Here is a 21,282-nt window from a genome sequence, read left to right as displayed (position 1 = left end):
CTCAGTATACATAGCAGCTTTTTGGTGAGTATTTTAAAAGGAGAACCAGATCAATAAATAACACCTTTTGTCAGCCTGAATGAAAATGTGGAGTGCAGCTCACGTAAGGATACTTTGCTTTTCACTCTTGAGGAGAACTGTGAAAAAGTTCTTCAAAGAGTAAGTAAACAGCAAGAAAAGTAATTTCAGTGGGTTTTCAGTGTTAACACAATGCTTCCTATGATTTGGACAAAGGTTGTACTGCTTTTATTTTAAAGTGCGATTATAGCATTTTATAAGATTAATTAAGATTTAAATAGGTCAGACTATGACAAAATAATCTCAACTAAAGGACCATGTAAATATTTTCCAGGGCTTTTAACGAAATCTCACATCATCAATGGATGGAGTTTACTCAGTTGTCATGAAGTTGACATCATAGTCAAAAGACAATAGGTGGACATATATGGGCTATTATGTAGGGACTGGAATTAGGGCTGATTGATATACCAAAAATATTTTAAAAACATTTTTTACAGGTACTGACAGGTACAAAAAGTGTCTTCAAATGTTCAAAATGTATAACAATGAACTGAATTAGTATTACAAATATTAATATTCAGTTTAATAAATGTAATCAAATAAAAAACAAATGTACTTTATAAAAGCTAATTTATTTCTTAATTTCTTCTGAATCAAAATATTTTTTTCCCATCATTTTTAAATGGTAAAATACTGACAGCAAGTAACTGAAAACTTAAATGAACACAGCCAAGTCATTCAGGTCATCGTGTGTCTGAAGACAAGTCATGTCACATGTATTTAACTTCCAAGATCAAGTCAAGTCTCAAGTCATTTCTTTTAGTTCAAGTTGCAAGTCATCAAAACAGTGACCCAACTTGACTCGAGTCCAAGTCACAAGCACTGTCCACATCTCTAATTTAGCCAAAAGCTCATAAGTGGGAGTGGATAACAATAGTCTGGATTGAAAAATCATTCCTGTATAGACCTTTACTACAATTGCAGACTAGAATCTCTGAATTGTAGAAACAAGGAATTAACTTGCTAATTCAACACTGGTTGGTTTGTAGTACTAGAAAGCACATGGATTAGTGTCTAAACCCTGTGCTAATTTTAACCTTTTGTTTTCCCACGAGCAAAACAAAGTCGACAAACATTCAAGGTGACCGTTCATGAAGAAAACTCTACAACATGCAAAGATTGCATCGTGGATCAGCTTTCTTAACTGTGAGAAAGATTCTGTAAATGTATTTTCTCTGCAACAGACATAATATAACATGGCAACTGAGGACATTACACTGGCAAAACATATCTCCATCACTGCTCTACTGCTCTGGCTGTGTATTGGCCTCTGAGTAAAATAAGTAATTGGAAATAATCCAAGGTCACTTTTCCAAACCTGTCAAGGCAGAGTCATTCAACATATTAGGTGTGTGTGTGTGTGTGTGTGTGTGTGTGTGTGTGTGTGTGTGTGTGATCAATCAGAGACAGGGAAAAAAGCACTTTTGACAGGAACTGTGAGGATCACATTTGGCAATATTGAATGATCCCCTCTCCCCTATGTGGCTGTACACTAAGGAAGCATATATAATAGTGCATCTATCATACAGCAAAAATTCAACAAACGTTTTCATTTAGTCTGCCATACTTACAAACTTTGGTTTGCGTTCTCCTTCATCGTAACTTGACGTGCTGTGGGGGGCAGAGCCCTTCTTCTTTTGAGGTTTACTGTCTCGTCCGGTTGTGGATTCAAACCGCTGACTAAAGCTATCCATGTTGTTAACCTAATGACTTCGACAGTTGATAGCCAGGTCACTGAAGACGTTAACCTTCGAATGTAGCCTGTGTAACGCTAGCACACACCCTAAAATGGTGAAGGACAACAGACACGAAGTTGTCTACATTACTGTTCGTGTTTTGAATTGGCCGGGACAGCTAGTGCTGGTAAACGCGTACGTGCAAATTACACCAGCTTGTCAAAAACACAGATGTCCACACGAATATTTTGTAGCCTTCACTCCCGACTGTCCGTTTAGCTAGCTAGCAGACTTGCTAAACTATCATTCACCGGTGGCTTTACTTAGTGCTAATCCAATTTATGGACTGTCACGTAAACGTACCTGGCTTACTCTTTAGTTTCCGCTAACAGAGGAAATGCAGCATACAAAGGAACACTTCTCCTTTTCACAAATGTTATCCGTCCCTTAATTGAAAGCTATACACTTATTGCCAGAAGTAGCTGATGTGTTGGCCGCTGATAAAATTATGTGGCAGCTATTTTTTTTTTTTTTTTTTTTTTTGACAGACCCGCGCAATGTGGATGTCAGATCCGCGTGTTTAATCCGACCAATAGCATTCACTCAACCACAAAAGGGGAATCTTCATTGGTGCAGCCTCCTCTGTTTACAGTTGAGAACTGATTTGATTGGCCGGGCTGAGCTGTCAATCAGCCTTACTTCATATTAGGTCTGTTCGTTTTATCCAATCGGGGTCTCCCGTAGGTACAGCCCAGCCGTGTACGGTGTGGCTTAAGCACAGAGGTGGTTCCAGTTTGCCTGCAGTCATTCACGTCATGCTGGATAGATATTATACAGAATACAGCTTTAATGATGTTTTAATTAACTCACATGGCACATTTTAATGAGTGCAAACTACCAACCATGCAAGCTACAAAAAAAAAAAACATTTACTTCAAAGTGTGTTTTGTTCTGCCTTTTTTCTCACATCATTAGACAGGTTTCAGGGTAAAAGGTTTCACAATGACTCATACATTTACTATATTTTTTTATTTATTAGTGATTAACAGTAAGTAGTGAGTTTAGTTCTAAATGAAAAAGTGAAAATTTTGACATTTACTTTGAAGTACAATAATAGTATAATAAGTATTGAGGAGACTCCTGTATAGTTTAGCCTACAGCAAAACATCCAGTAAGACTGTAAAGTATGTATCTGACTCGAGAAGTGCCTAAAACAGTGACTTTAAGTATTTTTATTACACATAGATTGTCCATCTAATTCTATTCCATCAGTCCAATGAGAAGGCTCACATTTAAAGCAATGTTTTCTTGCAAGTTGAGTCAGTGTGCATTAATTTTATAACTAGCTATTTAACACTATGTTATGTTTATGTTGAAGTTCACCTTAACTTTAAATGTAACAGAGATGTGGACTTGACTCACTGTTCTGATAACTTGTAGCTTGACTTGACATAAAATAAATGACTTGGGACCTGCTTGAGACATGGACTAAATGACTTGAGTCATGTCTGATGTAATAATTGAATAAACATATAAGGTTTATGTATAAGTCTCCATTCATTTAATTCTATCAGACTAAGTTAATTAATTTATTTACATTGACTAAAATGGATAGGAAAATATTGCATTAAATGTGACCCTTTACAAAGTTTACAGTCACCTTATGTAATATAATTACATGTAAAACCTACATGTATCTTAAATACTTAAAGTCACTAATTTCTGCAATTTAAAAACAAATATTTAAATGATTTTTGGTTGTGGAAACTTTATTTTAGTGTTATATGCGTTACATGATAAACCATAAATAAGCTTGAATTTCCAATCAATTTCATATGACTAATAATAGGCCTACCATTTTGTACAGTTTATATGATTAAAATGGAATGAGTTCTGTCTACAGGTCATAAATATGAAATACATGTCTGTGGGTCCACATCAGTATTCCTTACTTGTCAGATATTTACTGGGCATAGTAGAAAATGCTTAGCCCTCCTTGGAGCCAACAGGACTTTCACTTCTCTTGCAGGCTTTCATGTGGATCTTGGGTGGAACGTAAGTTGATGCTGCCCTTTTTTTCCCTATCATGTCACTACACTGAGAGTGCTTCACGCTTTTGGTTTTCAGCTTTGTTTGGCAATTTAAAAGGATGCCTTAAGCTACAGTAAAATCCCAAATACCTTGTCTGATAAAAACAGCACTGAGCTGATGTGATGCAACAAACAGAAACTTTTATGATATTCTTCTCATGTGCTCTTCTCAAAATACGATTTGCTCCCCCAAGTCATACAGAGAGATACAAGAGAGTTCCCTCGATGTAAAACCAACCACTGAAACACTTGTGGCCTTGTTAGTAAGGTCCATAAACTATAGGAGAACATACTAATTGTGTGGCATGTTGACAGTGAATCACATGATGATTGCTCTTGGTGGATGCAAAGCTGTGAGCTGTTCTACAGTTAATGTTTTTACTCAGCAGTAATGCTTCATCATGCGGAACTTTCTTCTTGAAGACAATAAGGTTTATGTAACCTAATGATGGCAACAGGATAAAAAAAACACAAGTAGTATTAACCTTTCCACTGTCTTTGTGCTTCCAGACAGCTGGGAGCATGCCAATCCCTCCTTAAACCCCACCACTGGAGTCAGATGATAATTAGACATGTGTAGCCGACTAACAATTACAGCCTTTACAACAGTTCATTGAGGGTTTGATTGATAGTGTTTGCAAAGAACGTATCCTTGCCACCAGCAAAAACAGGCAACAGGTCACAGATTATGGCTGCCTCTTAGCTCATGTAATTTGTTCAACTATTATATTCAGAGCATCAATCTTTCCCAAGTGGAGCAGTGATTCTGTGTAATTATACAAAACCATTACTATGACAATCTGCAAAAATGAAATGGACTGAGACATTGACATAAACGAATGAAGGTGTGTACACGCATGGCTTATATGTAAATTCCTGAAAACCGATTTGGAATTCTAAATGTTATATGTGTGTATATTTCTTCAAGGCAAAACTTGAAGTCAAATGTCACTATTGAACGAAACCTTAAGCTACGAAATCACATTTGACTTTCTTTGAATTCACCCCTCCTGAAATCTTCTTATCTTTAAAGACCTTTATTCCTTGAGTCCCCGAAAGGCTATCTGCATGGCTGCCAGCATTGTGTTAACACTCTTCATCTTGCCGAACACAAGCCTTTTGCCTTGGTCCATGCTAATCCTCTCAGACAATGAGAGATCTACCCTGGCAGAAAGCTTAAAGAATTGCGACAAGGATATACAATCAAAAACCTTCCCAAAGACCAAATAAATCAGATTGAAATGTTCTTGTATTGATAAGGGCATGTTTGGTATTTAAACAAACAGTTAATAAAATCCATGCAAGTTAGTTTTATTTATTTTTTCTTTTATGTCATCAGTATATCAAGACAACATTGTCTAAAAAAAAATTGACTGTTTTTAACATGAGCACAATTCAACCTAGTATGAAAGTTCCAGGATGTATACAATGAATGCAATGAAACAATGTAATATACAGTCTGTTTTGTACAGAACAATTATTAATCATTTGAGAGTACACATTTCGACATTATCTTTAGCTAAGGTCAGATGATACCTCAATGAGGGACATGTTATCCTTACAATGGAGCTCCATTTCTATTGCCGGGACTTCTAAATAAAAAGGGCTCTAAATCTCTTTGAAATTTGCATCAGGAGAGTAGGCGCCGTTTCAGCATTTCAGTGTGCATCTACTACCATCTTGTGGTTTCATTTAAAATTGTATCGCTTGGGGTTTTGTTTCACTAATAACCACACCATGCCAGGTATGCTTCCACAAATGTCTTTTGTCCTTCAAAAAAAAAAAACCTTTTTGCTTTCCAAAAATAAAAAGAAAGCAAAATGGTTATCATTGTTAGAAACACATTTTTTTAATCACCAGAACCACCATAAAACATTAGTAAAACTATTTAAATCACCTTTGGTTTACTGTATGTCATTAAACACACTAACCCTATGGCAAGGGGGCGTAGGCGCAATAAAAAGCAATGTATGAACCATTTGTTAAGCATGTTTTAAGTTTTCATTACAGGAAGTTTTAGCTTGGGAGTCCAATTAGAATCAGGAGATATATGAAACACATGCAAACATTGCTATGCTCCCCAAAAGGTAAGTATTGAAATCTCTTTTGAGGTCCACATAATTGTGTCGTGTTGCCAGATTTAGTATGGCTATGTGGTTGGCCAAACAAGGGGTGCACACCAAGAGGAAATTGGTAATTGGCCTCATAATATGATTACAGTGGACTATATCATCATTTTCACAACGAGTTCAAAAATGCATGAAGTAAAAACAAAGGTTGCCCTTTACCACTGGATGTCAGACACAATTAAACTATCCATACTGAAACCGAAATCCGAAAATGTATTTTGACCCTCTCGGCGCTCCATACTTGTTGAGCGCGTCTTGTTCGGTGACGTATGTTACGTAGGGTCGTTCAATACTCACATTAGCGAGCTTTATTATTGTTGGGAGGAGAATATGTTTTACAGAATTAGATAGTCGTTATTCAAGTGTGCTCACTTTAAACGTATTGGCGTCGCTGTGTACACATCTACAGTTTGGACGAAAATGACCGATCTGACAGATTCCCTGGCCAAAGAGGGCTGGTAGGTAGCATGGTAGCTAACGTCAGTGAGCTACAGCTAACTCACTGAGGTGCCAGATTGCTGTTAGCTAACAACACTAATCATTAGCTATATCTTTAGCTACATGGGGGTTTTGCGAGAGCACGAAATTTGCCAAATTACTCGCAACCCCTGTAGGTTGTGCAGGTTGTGGCAATGTTATTAGCTCGTCTGAAGCGAAACTAAGGCAAAGTTAACTAAGAGCTAGCGAGATAAACAACGTTAGCTAGCTAATACAGACTTAGCATGTTATTAACATAACTCAAACTACTGACGCTACAGTTTACCCATAGGTGCATGCAGGGACGGTTACAGAGCACCGACTTAAGTTGAATTTAAAAAGTGCGTTTGAAAGTCATAACTTCCCAGCAGCACGCACTATATCTAGCTAACTAGAGAACTTCACTGACTGTAGCCCACCTTCGTCTTGAAAACATCCAAATATGAACATTAATCCAGTTTTGTGTTTTTCTCAATGGGATGGCGCCTACAGCAGTGTTGCAACGTAGTTAGTATTGTGATATTATACAGATGACTTTTTATACATCTGATATTAGTTTTTCTTTGCACATGATGTACTCTGACCAAAGAAGCTGAGGCCATAATCTGAATTATTTTTGTAGTATTAGCAGATTTATTGAGATTAACGTGCAGTATGTAGGTGCTTCTTTATTGCAGGATATGCTCACGTACTACTTAGAACCTCTGCTAACTTTTTCATCTTTCCTCTCCATCGCTCCCCTTTACTGTTGTCTTCCAGGTACCTAAGTGATGAAGGCATAGCAGAACTTAAAGGATCTGCTGAGAAAATAACACACAGTGACATTATCCGTATTGCACTTGACGTAAGTTCAAATCTTACAAGTTTTGCACACACCTTCCAGTGTAACAGCAGTCTACCCAGCAGTATGCAGATATTGTATTCCACTCTAATGTGATTCACGTTTTTTGATAAATAATCATCAGTAATCACTTTACTGTGATCTATCTAAGACGATATGTAGTGTCATAACACAATACTGATGTAATATGGATATATTGCCCAGCCATAATGAGAACAATATTATGGAGGCTAATGCTAATTTGTGTCATTGTATGACCCACTATTGGCAGACCCAGCCTCAGATCTTCAGATTATTTAAAACATTCCCATCAAACTGTTTACCTTTTTGTGTCTGAAAAAACAGCACTTTACTTACCTGCTAACCTGTTATCAGAAATTAACAAAAGGGCAAAGGTGTATTAATTCTTCAGAGATGAGCTGTGATGGTGTAGCATTAATATGTCTATGAACATAAATAAACATACTCGTATATTCTTGTGGCTAAATGACAAAGAGGTACAAAAAGTTTTAGAATTGGTCTAGTAAAACGCCAGCAGCTGTGACACAGGTTGCAATAGCTTTCACGTAATTAACGTAATCCCCTCGAGGGCAACTGTGCTGTATGTCCGCTAGAAGTGCTTGTTTTTGGCTACTGACAGACTGTTATCACACTCCTCAAAGCCACCAGTAATTTTACCTTGATATCATCTTGCCCAGTATTGGTAAGGGTGCTTCAATTCATCGGCCATTGGCCAACGATCTTTATCTGCTGATATTGGCTCTAAATAGTTTGGTCGGTTGTCTCTGCAGGGATCAAGACTAACAGCAAATCTTTAGTAATTCTGTGTTACTAAATTCTGTGTCCTATTATTGTTTCTTAATTCTGATTTCTTTTCTGTCCACAGATAACTTTTTATTTTGTTTAAACCTATTCTTCAAATCAAAATACATATAATTATTTATTTCCACAACATTTGAAAAGTGTTTATTGTGCCACTAATAACTAACAACTAACAACTATAGATACCATGTTAAGATATGTACTCTTGATCTGTGATCGGATTGGCCAGTACTGCTTCCAGCAATTGGTGATCGGCCCCAAAAATCCCGATTGGAGCACCCTTACATAATAGATTAGTGGTTGTAGCTGGGCCTGACCTAAACCAGGTCAGATGGAAGTCTGTCTCAATGGGACAAGTTAGGGTTGGGCAGATTTCAAATCTTTGAAACCGGTTTGATATGAGGCTTAATACCTGACTTAACCAGTAAGACCAAATTCCACCAATAGTTGTCACACGTGACTCAGCCCATGAACGACAGCAGCACTATAGTCCATCATGTTGTTGTGACACATTGTAACTTTTCTTATTCTGAAGTTAAACATCAAAATAATAAACATGATTACACTTCAGTAGAGTGAAACTTGAGAAAAGCTGACAGAGGTGACAGTTAAAGTAGTCCATGTACGTGAATCTTGTCAGTGTTTTTTCAAAAACACATTCCTGCAAATGTTTCACAGTACAAGCCTTGTTAAGAAATGAAGGTTTTCTGTCCGCTAAAACGCTAGAGGGCTGTTGGTTTGAAATGGATACAAGAAGTAAGTTGAGTGAGTTTATAAACAGCATAATGCAGTAACTTTAACAGCGCACACAGGAGCATCGGATCTGAACAAGCCTTCGCTTTGCAGGCTAAAAAAACCCCATGAGCTGCAGCATAACCTGCACCAACTCATGGACATTGGTCTAAGTAGTATAGTGGCACTGTATGAATAACTCAACTCAAGTACAAGATAAAAAGACTTCAGCACTGCACCACATATGGAGTTCAGTTAATATGCTTTCCCGAAGCTCCTGCTCAAAATCAAGAGTTGAATCAGGATTTTAAATAAGACTGTGATGCTGTTTACCTGACCCACAGTAGCAGACAATTCCAGAACATACAATCGGTGCTTTTACTGCAGAAGCTTTGACCTTTGCGTTCTGGCCTGGAGTGCTGCCAAAAGATCTCAGACCGCACAGCGACTTATTAGTGCATACCTGGCTGAACCAACATGTAGTCACTTTGGCTTTAAGCTTGTAGGGCCTTAGAAACAATCAGTGAAGGCTTGAATGGCTGCTTTGCTGAGAAAACAGTGATCTCATTTCCTCAGATCTGTTACAAGTTTCGATGCAGCATTTTGAAATAATTGTATCATAATTTAAGAGACATTTATTGAGAGATACTGAATGATATTGCTGATTATTTCTATTTTTTCACAGCACAGTGTTAGCAAGCACCTTTTTGGAGTGTATTTGAGGCATAATCTCATTGTCACTCGCACATGATTTATTTATTCATTTATTTTTAATTAAGCAATATCTCCTTTGCAGAATGATCTTAGGCCAATTGGGAGAAAATTCCTACCAGCTGATATCAATAGTGGAAGAACAGAGAAGGTGAGTTGTGCTAAAATACTTATACGTCCATGTCAATGCTGTATGTATGAGACGTGGGAAATGATGTACCTCGGTCAGTCTGTTTTAACATTGAAAGTCAGTGAAGGCTGACGTTTTCAGCTGAAATGCAGTTCTCATTGGTGACACTAGATGGCCCTAGCACACTGACAAACAAGGATCAGAGAAACACTTCTTCAGCTGTTAAACTGGAGTTGAGCAACTGGAGAGAAAATTTGATGTTCCAAATAGTGTCAGAGGATTAAAACATGTAATTCTGTGTAAGCTTAACCTGTGCTCTCTTCATGCTAAGAACAAGATGCACACTCATGTCATCCTATACATACACCCTGCATGCACCTTGTGTATGTGTGTAATAGACTGAATGCTATTTTCTAATATGTATTACACTACATATAGACTGTAATATTGTAGAGATTTGTAGATTTTTAGACCTTTTGCTTCACAGAAATATAAAACATTATATGAGAGGGTAGATCTGATAAATGGTTTTGAATAAAATTATACTCAATCTGAGGCAATAAAGGAGAAAGATAATCTGTGCTGACACCGGCACACTAAATGAAAAGAGTTCTTTTATATTATGCCATAGAAGTAATTCGGACCAACCATTGATAAATATTTGCTTGCACTTCGCTGTCCCAATCCTCCCTGGCATGCTGCCGATTTGCCTATTAGGCTTTAATTCTTTTGTCGTCTCCTGCACGTGGCCAGTTGGAGGGTCCATGTGTTCTCCAGGTGCAGAAGGTGAGGAATGTCTCGGCTCCTAAAGACCACGAGGAGTCCCAGGGTGCACCGCGAATGCTGCGGCTACAGATGACAGATGGGCATACCAGCTGTGTTGGATTGGAGTTTAAACACCTGTCTAAGATCAGGTACCTATATAATCGTTTTGTTGCGAGAAGGTAATATCACTGTGTAATACCTGTAAGAAAAAACATTGTTATGGTTTAAAAATATATAATTGTAAACAATGTATTTCCAGTTGCTAAATAGATGCAAAGCAAAAGGTCATCACCTCAGTTCGTCATATATTCAAAGCAAATGTGTGAGATTCTGCACACAACCTTCTCCTTCAACTCCTTGTCAACACTCTCACCCCACCAAATGCCTCAATTTTCCCCTTTATCTGCAATTTCCACGTGGTGGCAGCTATCGAGCAATTCCCAGCCTTAATTACATCTCCATCCCAGCAACGGTGGCCTTGGTGACTGCTGCCATGGTGACTAGCCAGTCTGTACAGGTGGAGTGGCCAGAATGTGGGCCTTGACTTCCTGATGGGAAGAGAGGAGAGAACAGAACAAATCCCCTCTTTATGAGCGGCACGCATGCCCTGGCTGCCAACAGCGGTGGTTAGTGTTTCTTATGAAAGTGTCCGCTTTAGTGTGCGTGAGGACATAAGTGAGTGGCAAAGAAGGATGAAAAGGATTACACAACTGTTCAGCGAGTAAGACAGCAATATAGAGGGACGACAATTAAGTGTTAAGTAGCAGCATTGTTCAGAGGGTGAATAGTGTGTTTGTAGGATTTTTTTGTATGTGATTGAATCGAGGATAGTGTGCCTCACTTGTGCATCGGCCACTATCATGAGAACAGCATCTATCCCAGAGGTTTGGAGTGAAATCCCTAATTGTTGCTTTGGCATCAGGCATCAGTAGCTGGAAATCCCTCTAAGTCCCTGTGCTTTCTTAATGAGAGAGGCAGAGGCCTTATCAGGTCTGATGAGATAGAGGGGCTTTTAATTTACCATGAGGATGGGTGAGCAGCTGGGATTATTAATAGTCTCTCCTAGCCTCGCCACCCATCCCCTGGCACTGCTCCATGTCATTTATAAAGTGGTATGGGTAAGGCAATAGGTTGTGTGGCTTGGGATATGCAGTTATAATATCTTAAACCCTTGAATGTGTTTAAAATTTAACAGTTGGTTAAACTTTTTATATATGAAGCATCTTCTCATAAATACTTTTGTATTGTTTTGTCCTTTTTCTCAGTCTTAATACCCCCCCTGGAACAAAGGTAAAGCTGCTTGGTACGGTCCAGGTTAAAAATGGTCTTTTGCTGCTCGATGACTCAAAAATCTCTGTCCTTGGAGGAGAGGTTGATCACATGGTGGAGAAATGGGAACTACAAAGGGTGAGGGCTGCTTTTGTAACGATGGTTCAGCTTCTTTTGCTAAGAAAATATGGAACTCATATGTTGGTGATCATTTTAAATCTGCATTAAAGGCCAACCCCAGCCTGTCATTACTCTTGCTATGATTGTGTTTTTGCCTGGTTTTTAAGAATGATCTCCCTTTACCATTCAAACCTGCAGAGTCTGGCCAAACACAGCAGGAGTAACATTGGAGCAGAAGGTGGACCTCCCCCCTTTGTGCCCTTTGGTCAGGTAAGAATAATAACAATAACAATAGCGCACTTTTCAAAATAAAGCTACAAAGTGTGTTCTGAAACAAACACATGAAGAAAACAAACTAGAAATAGGAATACAAAACAGCAAACTAACAAAAATAATGCAACTGTATGAAAATGAGACGTCAGGGACCAGGCCTGGCTCCAGGAGTGGACCCTGATGTCCTTTTTCTTAGTAATGTTCCCTGTGATCTTTTTAAATGAATCGTAAGGGTCTTCATGAATCTTTAAAATGTATGACTGAATTTTAATTGTGCTTGTTGTCCTACCACACATATTGCAAACAATGCAATGACAGTATTCTCCTCCCCTCAAAAATTAAGTGTTGCATTTGTATTCAAATAAAATTCTGTGGTAACTGGTAGAAAGGTGAGAAAAGATTAAGTGTTAGATAACGATAAGCAGGGCTCTAAAGTGCACCATTTTAAAAGAAAAAAGAAAAAAAAACAATTATTTATATATACTCTCACATTGTTAAACAATTAGAATCTATACACAGTATTAGATTTGAAAAGAATAATGATGCTTAATACCCAGTGCCTTCAGAAAGTATTGAACTGTCTTCAATTTTTCTGGATTTATTTTTTTTGCACCGCTATTTAAAGAAGGATAAACACAGCCATATCTCATTTTTAAACTACTGAGCGTGAGTCAATACTCCCTTGACAGGGATCACAGCTTCAGAGAGGGGTACATCCGTATCAGCTTGACACTTTGATTTTGGGATTTTCACCCACACTTCATTCCAGATTTGCTCAAGCTTTGTGAAGTTCTTGCTGCGGGTTGTGATCCTGTTCCAAAGTAATTGGCACTCTGAAACAGATTCTCTTCAAATCCTTGCCCGCATTTTCCTTGGTTCTATGTTCAGTCAGCCAGTCGGTTCCACTTCTCCCAGTCAGTGCTACTCAGAAAGATTCCCACAGTATAAAGTTGCTACCACTATGCTTCACAGCAGTTATTCCCCTGAAAGAGTGTTCACCTATCATCAGATTTTTTTTTGCCTTCCTTTGGCCCAGTAGCCGTCGAGTCAATTTTAGTCATATTTTCATCAATTAACACTTAACTTAAATGATATTGAGGCATACAGATTTGTCTGGTTTTATCTTCCTTTCCCTTTTAGAATCAATTTTAAAGTAGTCTACTGCCGACAACGAGGTGTATGTGTGAATAATCTAGAGTAACGGGCATTTTCATTAGAAAGAGACATTGCTGTGTTTTATTGTACCACAAATTTAATTCCATTCTCCCCCGATGAATTGGAATGGCCACAGAAATCTTACTGGTGGAGATCTAAAAACCTGGGCAAATGAAACCCAAGCTATGTGCATAAGTTGGTGCCTCTAGGAGTAATAACAATAATGGCCCCTATTATAATCATGCCGTCGCAACAAAGAGTGCAAAGCAATAGCCACCTGCTATTTTTGTTCATATAGGTGCAGCAGCACATAGTGTAAAATGGCTGGGTGAAGGTGAATATAGATCAGCAGTGATTGATAAATACACTCACGGCCATTCACATGGTCTATATCTATAGTCTTTATATTCTTAGACAAGAGTGCTGGCCACGGTGACGCATGACGACAACAGCTCCACGAATAAAGTAACAAGTTCTTCAGGAAATCATACCATTGTCCGATGGGGCGGATCGGCATGATGTGAACACAAAGCACCCAAAATCTGCAGCCAAAGACAGCTACAGTAGTGTCTTTTTTTAACACTTCAGTAGTACAATCAAGACTGAAACAAATAATTGAAAAAAATATTTGATTATGATTTCAGGTAATCTGGTCTCTCTGGCATATACATCAGAATACCAAGTCATAACAGACCCGTCTGATGTATTGTTATGTATTTAATGTAGCTAAATACAGTGGACAGTCATGACACTCAGCTCTGCCTTCAGATGGCTGCAGGGACTTTAATTGAAAGACAAGCTCTTCATACTGTCTAAAGCAGCTGCGAACAACGGATACTGTCGGAATCAATCATATTAATTTATAAACAGAAGTGATTTATCGGCGCTCCTTCTTTATCCACATTAAGCTGTTATTTTTTAATGCCAATCTCAACGCACTTACTGGCTGGGGAGTGTTTAATTGATTTAATTTATCTACGTTTGAAGCATTATTCTGTTATTGCTGTTTTTTTTTTGCTCTTCTTGACAAAATCATCAGAAACAGGCATGGTTTTGTTGGACTTGGCCCACAAAAATAGGCCCTAATGTATTTTATTTGTAATTTGGGTGAACTAACCTCATAACACTTTATACATTATAAATGCTAATAAAGTCATTAAGTTTTCCACTTTTGCATTTTACTCCTATTTCACCCTTTATTGCTCTAGCTGTTTAACAATTGGCTGCTCAATTTCCTTCTCTTCAGAAAAGTAACCTCTTGCTTCATAATCAGGCTTACTATGTTACTATGTTACTTATTATGTTTTGCTCCAGTCAAATGATGACTTCTCTGACTGAGTCATTACTTACTACAGTCGTGAAACAGCTGCAGGAAGTCCTCAGTTTTCATCTTATTCCTTCCTGCTTTAGTCACTGCTTTAGTTATATAGTTTTTTAAAACATAACTATGTAGTTCTCATGTAATTCCACAAAATGTGAAAACTGACAAGCTCATTGATTCTTCTTCTTGAGGACCTATACATGATTGACAAGTTTCCTGGAGAACATGTTCTTACTCTATTTGCTCCCTGCAGAAATGTGCAAGGAAGGATGAAGTAGACAGCAGAGAACTCGACCAGAGGAAGACGCTCCAGACTCTCAACGTGTTCAAAAGTACTGAGGAGAATGCCGAGTTTGAAAAGCAGCGGACAGCAGCTATTGCTGAGGTGGCCAAGACCAAAGAGGTATGTAAACCCCTATCATGGGTATGTGTGTTAAATGGTATTTAATAGATGGTTGTGGTAACTAAGGGGTACTTAATAATTTTACAGAGCTACTGCAACATTTTCTAACTCGTATTTGTTTGGTTTGTCTCACAAAATATAGTGTATGATAGTGCATATCTAGCAATATTCTGGTTAACCTATAATTTGATTTTCAGGACCGTGTAAACATCGTCTCGTAAACAAATTGTATCCATTATCGATTGCATTTCCTCAAACTATTTCATTTGGCCTCCATTTAAAAGTACATGCACCTTATTGACATTCATCTTAACCTTGATCGCCCCTGACATTCGAGTAACCCTTCAAATTAAAAATCATAATTACATTGTCAGCTACAAACTTCTGTTTCTTTTTTGTTTAGTCTAGCCCTGCAGCTGTATTGATCTTTATGTTCTTTCACTTGTTAGGGTCCCCGTACATTTGGAGGTGGAGGAAATGCAGGCAGCAATTTATCCAGCGCTGCTACCTCCTCCCGGAGCCGAGACTCATACCAGCAGAGGAGACGGGAAGACAGGGTCGAAAGAACTGACAGCAGACAAGATGGAAACTATAGAGAGCTGGTGAGAAGACAAACTTGGTCCAAACCTGTTGAACTTTTTTAAGTCAGTTAAATATAAGATAGTTATGAAAGCCACCTGTGCTGAAGTGATGATTTTGTAACAAAGCAACTTAAAGGTTGGTAGTTGTTCCTTATTTCACGGCTCATAGACTTGATGAGGCATTGACTATAATATGAGGAAATCTAAATGAGTCAGAGGCTTGATCAGGTTTTACCAATCAAGTTGCGGTCCATTTGTCTAGCTGTGTGGTGTGACTCGCCAGTGTCTTGGCAGAACTCAGCCAGCTTTGGGCTGAACACTACAATCGAATGGAACGTGATATTATTTTGTTTGGCTGGCTGCAAGAAATCTCAAAGTGATACCCATGTCTGACCCAGTTAAAGGGAGGGGAGGTTCTTTGTGGACCTTCTTCTTTCTCCAGTGTCCATCGACTTCATCTTTCTTCATCACAACGAACCTTACATCCATGTCTAATGTTACCAAACTATTCTCCATCCACATGTCTTTTCCTCCTCTTCTTGCACATTTTATACAATTTTTGGTCTGTGTTCTTTCTGTCATTATGTCTTGTTTGAAGGTGGATGAACGTGCTCTTAGAGACATCATGGAGATGGGCTTTAACAGGGAGGCTGCTCGGCAGGCTCTAATGGACAATAACAACAACCTTGAAGTGGCACTAAACAGTCTACTGACAGGATCTTCTGGTAGCAGACCTAGCCCTCCAGTTGCTGAATCAACCAAGCCCCCACCCAGAGGTACACACACACACACACACACACACACACTGCCCCGCTTTGGTTTGAGAAAACGTCCCATAGCCTGAAATACTTGGTGTTCCGACAGAGCAAGAGTGAAATAGGGGGTAGTGATGTGGAGGTCCTTTTTTAAATGCATTGAAAATCACCTACAGCCTAGTTAAAGGTCCACAGTGGTGGTTTTGCTTGTTTTAGTCCATTTACCACAAATTGCATACACACTTTACTGCCGACTATTTTCCCAGGCACACCGTAAGGCTGCAGATGGATGTTCTACTTTAGCTGCAGTCATTGTTTCGTATTTGTTTCAGTGTTGAAAATCAACTCGCAACAACTTTAAACTTGTTATATCACCATGGACTGCCTACTTTTTTTTTTTTGTGAAAGTTTTTTTCTCATCATGTGGTACAGCCACTGTGAGCAGTGCCTGATTTTAAAGCTTTTGTTGTTGCTGCACACAAGGATCGTCTGAGCGAGCTACAGACCATTACTTCAAATTAATGTAATCTAAAAGTATATGTGTTCCTTTAATACTGCTCACATTGAGCAAAAGTAAAAGACCTGATTGGGTTGGGCTCAGGTTTAAAGTGAACACAAACACACATGAATGCACATACCAAAACAAACAAAACATTGTCACACCTACTTCAGACACCCAGGGCTAGAAGGTGTACGCAATCAAACACCCAGGTTCTTTGATCAAACTGTTCTTAGTTGGGTCTGTATAATCTTATTTCTGGATTCCTTTCAGCCAGAGGAAGGGGAAGAGGCCGGTCTAGAAATGAAGATGAGGAGGAGGGAGCAGGGGGACGGCCATCTGGACCAAGCACTCTGTTTGACTTTCTGGAATCCAAGATGGGAGTTTTCTCCATTGATGGTGGGTGAACTTTCATACTCAAATGCCTTGGTCCCTCTCTCGGGTCAATAACTGTCATGCTTCATCTTTAAGCTTGGTTTCTTTTTAGGAAAGAACACATTTCATGATTCTAAATATGGGTGTGGTTTGTTTTCTCAGAGCAAAAGAGCCAGGCACCTCAGAGATACCATGAGAGTAAATCAAATTTCTCAAACTCAGACTACTACTCCAAAGAGACATCTCAGACCAAGTTCTCCTCGTATAATGAGCACAGGCAACAAAGGAATGACAGACCACCTCGCTTTCACAGGGACACTGATTTTCCCAAACCAGGCCAGGAGCCTCTCTCTAACTGTACAACCTCCCAAGCATCAGCTCAGGCCCAGCAGTGGAAGGGCCAGGAGAGATGGTCACGGGGCACATCGGACAGATCGCAGAACGACAGGAGAGAGACGCGAGATGAGCAGATTTTTCCTTCATCCTTCCCGACTACTTTTACACGTTCCAAAGAACCTCAGCAGCAGATGGAGTTTAGTGGATCTCAACACCAACGATACAGAAATGGAGATGGTGGTGGAAACATGGCTGGACTGTCTAATAGAAGAGGGGTGAAAGACACTCCAGCCACTACTAAACTGACCAATTCTGCAGGCGAGGAGCTGGATGGAAGAGGAAATAATAAACGTCAAGACAGAATTGAAGAGCACAACAACAGCAGGAGAATGGGGAAGACTGACCGGCCAAACTCAAACCACTTTGACCGACAAAGGGATGGTGGGCCACCAAACTTTAACTCGAGGGGGGGAAGCTCAGGGACGTCTCAAGAAGCGGGGTTACCACGGGATTGTCGAATCATGACGGGGGATCCTTCTACTTTCCAAAATGGAGATCTGGAGCATAAAAGAACTGGGCCAATCAAGCCAGCAAACTCATCGTTTCCCCCCAACAGAGAGCAGCAGGCCTCCAAGAAAAACGCTCCTAATAACCCAGGATCTAAAAAAAAGTCAGGACAAGGCAAAGGTCAAGGTCCTCGAGGGCCAGAGAAAAGTCATAATGTGGAGCAAGCTTGGAAACCTGGAGACCGGTGCCTGGCACTGTACTGGGAGGACAGCAAGGTATGTCTACGTTGGTTTGATAACATAGCAATAGCGGACAATAATGTTTATAAATGTGTTTGCATTCAACTTACTGTATGTCAAGTAAGAGAAAGTATAGTGAAATAAAAACAGATTACATACATACACAAATTAGCTCATAATGTGACATGTAAATTGTCAACTACAAACTGGACAACTAAATTTATAAAAACTGTAAAATAAATGCAAGAGTGACTAATTGCAGACAATGCAGGATAATAGAAATGTCACTTTTTTTTTCTGTCTGACACTGTTTGACACCTAACATGCTAAATGACATCAAAGAATAATTAGTGACTAATTTTCTCTGACTTAGTGTCGACAGCATGTTAGATTTGTTTGTCGTGTTGTAATTAATTGATAAAAAATGTGTCTTTGGTTTGACCTGGGAATATTTGATTTAAAATAATTAGATTTCTTTTTGTTTCTCTGTGTGTCTGTGTGTGTGCGTGCGTGTGTGTGTGCAGTTCTACCATGCCAGAATAGATGCTGTGCATCCATCAGGCACCACGGCTGTGGTTGTATTCAGTGATTATGGCAACTGTGAAGAGGTCCTGCTGCATAACATCAAGCCTGTTCCAGGCGATGTGATGGTAAGGAGCAATAAAACATATCAATAACATAATTTATACTGCATCATCATTAAGATAACAATGTGTTAGTAAAAGGTCCAGAGTGTAGGATTTAGTGGCATATAGCGGTGAGGTTGCAAATTGCAACCAACTGAATACCCCTCGTCTCAACACCCCTATGGTGGTCGCTTAAAACCAGTGTTGGGAATAACTTGTTAAAAGGTAGTCCGTTTGCTCAGATGACTTTTTTGTTGTAACGAGTAGCGCAACGTGTTAGTTCTGCAAATCCTAGTAATCTGTTATTATCCGTTTTCATTAAAGTAATCCATTACTGGAAAAGATTGCTGTCTTTTCCTTTCCTTTAAATAGATTTAAAAAATCCCTAAAGCATTTGCATTGTTTCTAGCTGCGTGCCAGCAGAACGTAAACCTACAGTTGTGTCAATGCGCATGCGTAGCTAGCTAATTCACCGTAGTGAAATGGCAGAGAGGATAGCATTAACTCCTGTGTTAACGCCTGTGTTGTATTATTTTCATTGAAACAGCTGTGCCTAATGCCTCTGCCCAGTTCGCTGTCAGATTGTTAGCAAAATAAAGAGCTGTAAATGTTATATTGCATCTGTCATTCCTATTATTAGGCTGCAGAGTTACCAATTGTGGGCTGTATAGAAGGCTATAAAATGACGGTAGAGTTAAAACATTCAAAGGTACATGTACTGTTGGCTACACGCCATCTGGACAACATAACCAACATCAAAACGAGTCGCAAAGGGGCTTGACCGTAATTTTTGGTAACTCTAAAGTACCCTTACGCGTTACTTTACTCAGTAGATAACGCAGTAATGCAACAAGTTACTTTTTAATGGCAGTAATCTTGTAATGTAATGAGTTACTTATAAAAGTAACCTTACCCAACACTGCTTAAAACCCAAAAATACACAAAAGACTCTCTCTAGAGCTAGTGTTTAGTTTGTCAGTTCTGGGCTCCTGTACAAACATGCTGGTGCAACATGGTGGATTCTGTGGAGGATTACGCACCACCTCCGTAGATATAAAAAGCTCATTCTAATGTAACAAAAACACAGATCCCCCTAGATCCCCCTAAAGCCTACACACTGGACTTTTAATTCTATAGTTAGTGGAATCTACTGAACTGTATTCAAGTGGGTTGATGAAGGTGATGAAATGTGAATGTGACATATAATCTGATTTCCCACAGTAACATCACAACCATGTCAAATGTGCATTGGCAGGAGGAAGATGATGGTTATTATGACAGTTCATTAGAGTTTCGCCGTGGGGGAGATGGACAGCCTAGACGCACAAGACCTACACAGCAGTATTACCAGCCACCCAGGGCACGAGATTGATGTGTCTGCTTTTAGAGGTAAATAATGTGAATTAGGTTTTTTTTTTTCCATTAATAATTAAAACATTGTTTGAACAAGTCCTTTAAAAAAAAAAAAAAAAAAAAAGGAATATTTTATTCCTAACATGCCTCGTTTCACTGTGGGGTAGTCTTGAATTATACATTATAATAGACGTGAAGTATAGATGGCACAGGAGTAATTTGTTAGCATTTCAGTAACCTTGTCTCATGAATTATTAACTACGTATAGTAATAGAAACTGTTGCCAGGCACAGCTAAAACAAACTCTCATGCTCTTATTTTTGTGTAGAATTTGTTTTTATATAATAATGTCAACTTTCAGTCCTCCTGATGGCACAATGCATTGTGCAGTTGTGATCTTATAAAATGCTCAACTACCATCCAAATTCAAACATGCTCATTTTTATAAATTTGTTAATCATTTTCTTTTTCTCCATCCATCAGTGCGCTTGTCCCCCCTCCTTCCACGGCAGAGATGATGTGACTTTCTGCAACAATCCAGAGTGCTTCCTCAATTTTTAAGTGTCCACATCGTCAAGACATACAGAACTTTTCAAAGGGCTTGGACACAATGCAAAAATAAAAGAAAAACTGACATGAGCACCTGTTGACTTTGTTAAGGACATATCTACTGTATATGTTGTGAAGATTTGTTAAATGGATGCATTAAAATAAACAATTATAATGTAGTGGATCTGTTGTTTTAATGTGTTTTATTTTTAATAACCACATTTAAATTATGCATAAATAAATCTATAGTAGAGAGAGAAAGCTCTCCATTTAGTTGCCAAAGTTGCGAATTCTTGTTTTCGAGCCTGACATTTCTCCTCTTGTGAATAGACATAGACATTATGAGTCCATAGCAAGAGGCTCGAGCTCGTTTGTCGTGCTCTGTGAAGCAAATCCAAAGGGTAAGACAATCTCTTCCCCCTGTAATAGAGACGGTTACATTGCAGAGATATCATTTTGCACATTAC

At 38.8% G+C, this 21,282-nt stretch overlaps 2 protein-coding genes across 8 annotated transcripts in view; one reads left to right on the top strand and one right to left on the bottom strand.

Annotated features, from left to right (window-relative positions):
* Window positions 1-10,355, bottom strand: part of LOC311256164 (protein diaphanous homolog 3-like) — a 173,211-nt gene extending 162,856 nt beyond the window's left edge. For 2 of the 6 annotated variants that reach the window (XM_084351009.1, XM_084351014.1), the window contains exon 1: window positions 1,653-2,360. In XM_084351009.1, coding sequence (XP_084207135.1) covers window positions 1,653-1,775 — 123 coding nt within the window. In that variant the 5' untranslated portion in view covers window positions 1,776-2,360. Of the gene's footprint in view, window positions 1-1,652; window positions 2,361-10,337 lie in introns of those variants that run through there. The other 4 variants (XM_084351010.1, XM_084351013.1, XM_084351012.1 and 1 more) reach the window with 4 other exon arrangements.
* tdrd3 (tudor domain containing 3) lies at window positions 6,237-20,999 on the top strand. Of its 2 annotated transcripts, XM_084351055.1 has the most exons (14): window positions 6,237-6,434; window positions 7,213-7,297; window positions 9,645-9,710; window positions 10,443-10,603; window positions 11,720-11,861; window positions 12,042-12,113; window positions 14,846-14,995; window positions 15,445-15,597; window positions 16,175-16,352; window positions 17,104-17,229; window positions 17,368-18,323; window positions 18,812-18,937; window positions 20,169-20,302; window positions 20,750-20,999. In XM_084351055.1, exons 1-13 carry the CDS (start codon window positions 6,397-6,399, stop codon window positions 20,283-20,285), a joined length of 2,370 nt encoding a protein of 789 aa, XP_084207181.1. In that variant the 5' UTR covers window positions 6,237-6,396; the 3' UTR covers window positions 20,286-20,302; window positions 20,750-20,999. The 2 variants fall into 2 exon arrangements, with proteins under 2 accessions (XP_084207181.1, XP_084207182.1); XM_084351056.1 differs by lacking the exon at window positions 20,750-20,999 and having other exon boundaries at window positions 20,135-20,273.
* The last annotated feature ends 283 nt before the right edge of the window (window positions 21,000-21,282 follow it).

This window comes from Pagrus pagrus, assembly GCF_965226575.1.
Source record: "Pagrus pagrus genome assembly, chromosome: 1".
Lineage (NCBI taxonomy): Eukaryota > Metazoa > Chordata > Actinopteri > Spariformes > Sparidae > Pagrus > Pagrus pagrus.
This window is presented reverse-complemented; position numbering and strand designations above follow the sequence as displayed.